Consider the following 7110-nt stretch of genomic DNA (forward strand, 5'->3'; position numbering starts at 1 on the left):
AATTCAGAAGCTTAAGAAACCCATGTCTGACAAACAGTGTTCATTTTTCACAAATGTTTTGACTTCAGAACAGGATATTATTTCCTTCACATTCACAATGTCAGACCATGAAAAACTCACCTCTCTGGACTCTCTACATTATGCAGCAGCAAACTCTTACTTCTCATTCTGATAGTGCACTGCATTAATGCGAAACATTAAACTTTACTGTTTGTGCCTCATTTATCTACATGCTTCTAAACTTTTCATCCCCAAATGCTGAAGGTTGTCTAATCAGGTGTTCTGATTAGACATTAAGCTTGTGAGATATTTAAGACTGGTAATGTTGATATGATTTTAATTTAGCAGCTCATTAAGATTTTGCCTTTTATAATGAAAATGTTCAGTCTTTTTCATGTAGTTGCAAGACACTGAGGTTTTGGAGTCATATGTGCTGATAATGCAATTCTTGCATAAATTGGACTTAGCAGTGAACATTTTTTCTATCTAATTTCATAGAAACAACTATTTATAAATAGCATGTTACCACCTGAAACCAGAATTGTGACTCTAAAGGTTGTTAGTCCATATTGTCACAGTTAGGAAAATATTTTCGCCCTTTCAAACTGTCGCTGCCCTTATCCATGACATTTTTGTTAAAACATGTGTCAGCGGCCGTGCGCAGTCTCATTATATGCACATTTTTTCTCAAAAAGGTGAACATATCAGGCTGAAGTAAAACTTCACATCTACCGCACTCCATATTTCCAGTGACTGCAGCAGTTCATTAAGATTCTGACTTGATAGAAGTAGGTGATGGTGGTTGTGTAGTACAGAAATGAAGACCATATGATAATTTAATCTTTAAATAAAGTGCTTCCATAAAGGGGTTTGGCTGAAAGGCTGACACAAATATGTAATACCTGTGTTCTAACCAGTTTGTTTTAATTTTTTCAAAGATAATCATTGCAGTGAGTTTGTAGGGACTTAACATCAAAATGGTGAAATTACTGTGTTTAATTGAGTTGTAGATACCAGTTTAGCTTTGAATACAGTTACAAATTCTCATTATCATACTCGAACTTTGCAAACAGAGAGAAAATTCTAGGAAACTAAAGCGAGAACTTACAGGTAATGGCATAAAAATCAGGAATAGCTAACCCACCAATCTAAACTACCACTGGTGGCTTGTCATAAATTAATTAGGATACACTTTTTACTCTGCACAGATGAAAAAGTAGAATCGCTCTTCTTCCCGCTAACAGGTCAAATGTGTTTGTGTACAAAATAAAAGAAATGCGAGAAAAAGAAATATGTTTGTGTTTAAAAAAAAAAACACAAACTAAAATATAGTAAAACAAACAAACAAAAAACAATAAAGTAATAATGTTTCATGTAAAAATTCCTGTGAAATTAAGATTATTGTGGTCAGTATATTGTTATTGCAATAACACTTTTATTAAAGCGTATTCTGTGTTAGTGTCAAGTGCTAAAATGGGCTGTATCTGCCATCTGCCGGACAAACAGGGAAACATATGCCAGTAAAAATAATATATATATTTCCATGTACAGTCTAAGCCTTCAAAATGGGAAGCCTGGGGAAATTTGAAAATAGCAAGAGAATAAGCAAAGACTAGGAAAGGAAATTTAAATGGTATTTTTTAAACATTTGTATAGGCTTACACGTCCGAAAACGCACGAAGTTAACTGAATATCCTACTAAAAGAATGTGTATTTGTATACGGATTATCCATTGTTTAAATATTATATATATATATATATATATATATATATATATATATATATATATATATATATATATATATATATATATATATATATTTTTTTTTTTATATATATTGAACGTCGCAATGTTGGCAAAGAGAGGAAGTGACGTAAGATTTGCGCATGCGGTTACCGATTGGGTTTCCGGTACGGATCGGGTAGAGACAGCAATCTCTAACAAAATACGAGGTTTTTTACTGTTTAACGCGGACTAAAGTAAGCGCTGAAGATGTCCGAGGGGACCCGCTTGGAGAATGCAAACCCTGTGATTTTTCAGCGGTCGGGGGACAGAGTACAGACGGCGTCCGAAGAGGATGAAGACGTCCACGACCCCATCGACGACAGAGAAATATTCGATATCCTGTTTTCATGTTTTACTGTGGTTTAGAGTGCATTTACGCTTTAGAGATATGCCCTTCATCATTTTTTTTTTACTGATGTTCATGTATTCTGTTATTTGCCTGACTTAAAAGCTAATGCCAGTGCCATTCAGCTAGATAATGAAATGGAGGGAGTTAACAGCAGTTTAAGAAGTAGCACGATTGTATCTGGGTTTACCGACAAGTAACAGTAGTCACATTTTTAGTATTGAAAGCGTAACTAAACATTTTGAAGTGCAACTGTGTTTTAATAGGTTAGTTAACCATCGTAGATTAAAATTATAAACACCGTTAATGATTTAGGTTGCTCAATTCGTATTCTCAGGAATGTAAAATTGTCTCATTTTTGTAAATATATTTTATTATATAATTTGAACAATTTGACAGTTTTTAATTGAGTTATTGTTAAGCTGATGTTAGTATTTCTTGGACTTAGGTACAGTGGCTATGCAAACAGCTTAAAGTTTGTCTTTTTGTCCTTTCTTTCCCCTCCTCCCAACTGGTTATGGCCAATCTCTGTACTTTGAAAAGCCTGATTCTGCTGGAGGTCTCTCCCTGTTACAAGGGAGCTCTTCTGTTCCACTTTTACCAAACACTTGCTTCACAGGAGATATCGTTCTTTGCGTTTCTTTCTAATATTTTTGGATCTTTACTTTAATATCATTAGTACACTGATTACAGTAGTGCAGAAACAAAAATATTTATTATTTGTATTACAGAGGTGGGACCAAGTCATTGTTTTGCAAGTCTCAAGTAAGTCTCAAGTCTTTATCCTCAAGTCTCAAGTCAAGTCTCAAGTAATGTCAGGCAAGTCAGAGTCGAGTCTCAAGTCACTGGTGTAAAAGTCCGAGTCAAGTCACAAGTCTGAAACTTTGAATTTCAAGTCCTTTCGAATCTTTAAAAAAAAAACGAAAAAATAATGTTGCAGTTATATGCTAAATGTAAATATTAGACCATGTAATTTTAAAATCTGTGTTTTTCTCAACACATGACAAAATAGTGAACTTAGAAAATATACACAAATTGTGAAATTGCACCTCTTTAAAATGCAGCTCAATTAAACCTAGCTCCAAGAATAATTTTCACCGACAGTTCTGAGATAAGCTGCATGTTATTCTTGGATGCGGTTGTAGGACCGGCTTTAAAATCGCATGACAAAAATATCATACACATTAAAAAAAACTGCATCACCAACGTAGCCTGGACAACATTTGCTAGTTAGATGAAGTCAGCTATCTCATCGTAGCATATTTATATGCATATTTATAATTATACGCTTCTTGGAGTGAGTGCATACACTCATGAAGTTTAGTAACTTCAGGTCACTGCAACAAGCCCAGGTACAGTTTACCGACGGATGGGTGCAGGACCTTGAAATGCACCGTGTAGAACGAAAGACCATCGTACATATCATAAGTTTACCAGTCTCACAAATTCTCGTCATAAATACACATTCGTTAACCGTTTATTAATAGGACCTTTGAGCTCAACGGTAATTAATTAGTAGTGGAAATAATTTCTGGTACCCATCACAGAAATGTAGCAGTGACAATAATATTGTATGCTGTAATCGTACTGGGCAATTAGTGATACAAAAACCTGTTTTATCCTGTGAATAAAAGTATATGTTTTTGTCAATGTACCATAATAACAGAAGCGAAACGCAATATTGTGTCAGGACAATTCACTATTTATGCACAATAAACAAAGGAGCATAGCGCGACAATTTCTGTTCAGCGCCAGACTTGCTTGTAACCTATATCACCAATTATGTTATGAAAATGACGCATTAACTACTACAAAACACTGACCTTCGTGTAAATGCTTGGAGCAGACTAACCTGTGAGCTGGAGTGTTCTGGGACGTTATATTTGATCTTTGAATGGCTGCAATCCAGGCCATCCGTCGCGTCTTTGTTACTTTGGAAACATGGCTCGAACAATTTCTCTTCAACGACGTAATTCGATAACAACCGATCTCTTTACCCGTCGGCTTCCCGTGGCTGTCATGCGACCGGCTATTGCAGTTAATAATACAACGGCTTCTTGACATTTTTGTGTTTCTTTTTATCACTGTATAACTGATTTTAATTGAAAGCCTGCATGCGCTAGTACCGCTTGCCACGAGTTCCCAGAATCCTTTGCGGTTCTACCCGTGAATGACGTCACATTTTCAATCTCTATATAATATGCATGTTAAATTTTATATTTGGGGTGAAATATCAAGTCTTTTCAAGTAAACCGGTTCAAGTCCAATTCAAGTCCCAAGTCATTGGTGTAAAAGTCCAAGTCAAGTCACAAGTCTTAGAACATTTTTTCAAGTCAAGTCTAAAGTCATAAAATTAATGACTCGAGTCTGACTCGAGTCCAAGTCATGTGACTCGAGTCCACACCTCTGTTGTATTATACCGTCTTGAATTCTTTAACTAAAGTTACATCTGATCAGATCTATCAATGACCCAGAGCATCCACTGTCACTGGAAGAGCTCAATGTTGTGGAGCAAGTTCGAGTTAAGGTATGGGTTTTTTTTTTTGCTTCCTATTATCTTATATTTTTCCTATGTTTGTAGTAGTGTGAATAAAGAAATAAAAAGATGCTCTATAACACACTTGCAGATTACTTTAGTAAAGACATGGTTGAAGACAGTTGAATCCAACAACAAACATTTCATTCAAAAGTATTAACAGTGAATTTCATTGATAAATGAATGCAGTATGCTGTTAGGAAGATAAATTGATGAATGAAGTTTATTATTTGTGTATGCTTCCTCAGGTTAATGATGCAGAGAGTACTGTGGGTATTGAGTTCACGCCCACCATCCCTCACTGCAGCATGGCAACACTCATTGGTCTGTCCATCAAAGTCAAGCTTCTGCGCTCCCTGCCAGACAGGTTCAAAGTATGTTTATGCATGTTTTTTCACATGGCATGCACATTTAACCTTAAACATATTTTACAGTGTCAAATTTTTATGTGCTTTAATTTTTTGTTATTTTCAATTGTGGCCTAAATTGCAGTATATTTTTTCTATTTTCTCTCAGATTGATGTTTGTATCACTCCTGGGACTCATGCTTCAGAGGAAGCAGGTAAAACTCCATAGAGAGAAACGAGGCGAGATGGAATTTTAGACCATTTTTACCAGTATAATCGAATGCATTATTTATCATACTGCTTATGTCATTGTGTGTACAGTGAACAAACAGCTGGCAGACAAAGAGAGAGTGGCAGCAGCTCTGGAGAATGCATCTCTACTGGAGGTGGTCAACCAGTGTCTGTCGACCAGGAGCATCTGAACAGTCAGCCAGCTTTACTCTTGTCAGCTTTTAGACTCAGATTTTTGCAGGAGGACTTGTTTGGTTTCTTTGAAAACTTGGTTTGTATCTACCAACTATCTGCACACCCCTACTCCTGGTATGAGTAGTGGGAATGATCAGGATCATACAGGTTCTGTACATTGGCAACATTTACTGAATAAGAGTGCAGACAAAGCCAGTTCTTAAATTGCCAAAGAATAATATAATCTGAGTGTAAGCTCGTAACACAGAGTCGTTTGGACAAATAAATTATTCTTCCACCTGGAAATTTTAACAGTGTGGAAATGCAGAGAAACTCTACCTGTTACATTTGTCATATACACTCACCGGCCACTTTGTCAGGTATACCTGTTCAACTGCTCGTTCATTTAATTATTAATCAGCCACTCTTATGTGAAGAACCAAATGCATTTCAACATATATACACGAGAAGGGTCATCCGCTGAAGTTTCAGTGCTAGACTGGCTGGCCTGAGGATGTTATAAAATGCTTATCTAGTGGGGTTTCCCCACTCTCCATCCACTTGTGGGGTTTACAGAGAATGGTCTAAATAAAAAAGAGAAAATATCCAGTGAGAGGCAGGTTTCTGTTAGATTTGTATTGTTGGATTGTCATTTATGCCTAGAAATATATATTTATATATGCTTAGCTTTGAAGGTCTGTAACAACTCTGTGTAGCATGAAGAGGGGAGTGCGTTCACTCCTCTTCAGAGGGTTCTGGCATAGATCACACACCTCCTAGGAGAGGTCGTATCTTCTCTTGCTGATATATGGTATAGCAAACACATGTATATCTGTTTAAGTATAAGAGCCTTTTGTTCAGATGGACCGCTAGACTCCTGGCACCAGCTTTGGGGAGTCTTCACAGGGTCACATCTTGACCTCACACAGACAAGGTATTCTTTGTCCACATGTATACCTATATGAAATGTCATATGTTAATGAACCTATACATATTCATGTAACCACAATAAAAGGATTGCTATGGGAAACCTGGTTGAGAGTGACGGAGGTCAAGTGGGTGGAACGACACTTGGCTCCAGGCAGGTCTCCCTCATGCATGAGTAACACAAAGAACTTTGCTTCCAGCATCATTCCACAAAACTGAAGTCTACTCACTGGTTTCTTGAACATGCCAATTACTTCACTGTACTCCAATGGCCTCCACAGTCACCAGATCTCAATCCAATAGAGCAGCGGTTCCCTTCATGGGCCACGGACCGGTACCGGTCTGTGAGTGGTTTGGTACCGGGCCGCGAGAGTTGAGGCTCGGGTTCCAACGTGATAACAGTAAGGTGTACCTAACAAAGGCATTTGTGACTCATAATTTCTCTGCAATAACTGTTGTATATAATCTTAATGTTTTTGAAATGTTATTAAAATGTACAGCTTATTAAATGAAAATGATGCTTTTGTCTTTTTTCCCTGTACGTGTACTGTGATGTAGAACTTCTACTACAGAGCTGGTAATTTATGGTTAAACACGGCAACTGTTTATTTAGTAAAACTTGTGTTTACATTAGTCCACCAGGAGGCAGCCTTGTCTTATTCGTGTAAGGCGGGCCACGTGAAGCTTATGTCCGTCAGATGTGAGGAGGCATTCTGGCAGAACAAACTGCACCTCTGATATGTCCAGCATGCTTGTCCACCCA

The 7110-nt window shown here is 37.1% G+C and overlaps 1 protein-coding gene across 1 annotated transcript; it reads left to right on the top strand.

Annotated features, from left to right (window-relative positions):
- The first annotated feature begins 1868 nt into the window (after positions 1-1868).
- Positions 1869-6862, top strand: ciao2b (cytosolic iron-sulfur assembly component 2B). The gene is made up of 5 exons (XM_026190145.2): positions 1869-2120; positions 4580-4659; positions 4917-5042; positions 5185-5230; positions 5337-6862. The coding sequence occupies exons 1-5, from the start codon at positions 1994-1996 to the stop codon at positions 5435-5437; spliced, it is 480 nt and encodes a 159-aa protein (XP_026045930.1). The 5' UTR covers positions 1869-1993; the 3' UTR covers positions 5438-6862.
- The last annotated feature ends 248 nt before the right edge of the window (positions 6863-7110 follow it).

The sequence above is a fragment of the Astatotilapia calliptera genome, chromosome 13 (assembly GCF_964374335.1).
Source record: "Astatotilapia calliptera chromosome 13, fAstCal68.1, whole genome shotgun sequence".
Lineage (NCBI taxonomy): Eukaryota > Metazoa > Chordata > Actinopteri > Cichliformes > Cichlidae > Astatotilapia > Astatotilapia calliptera.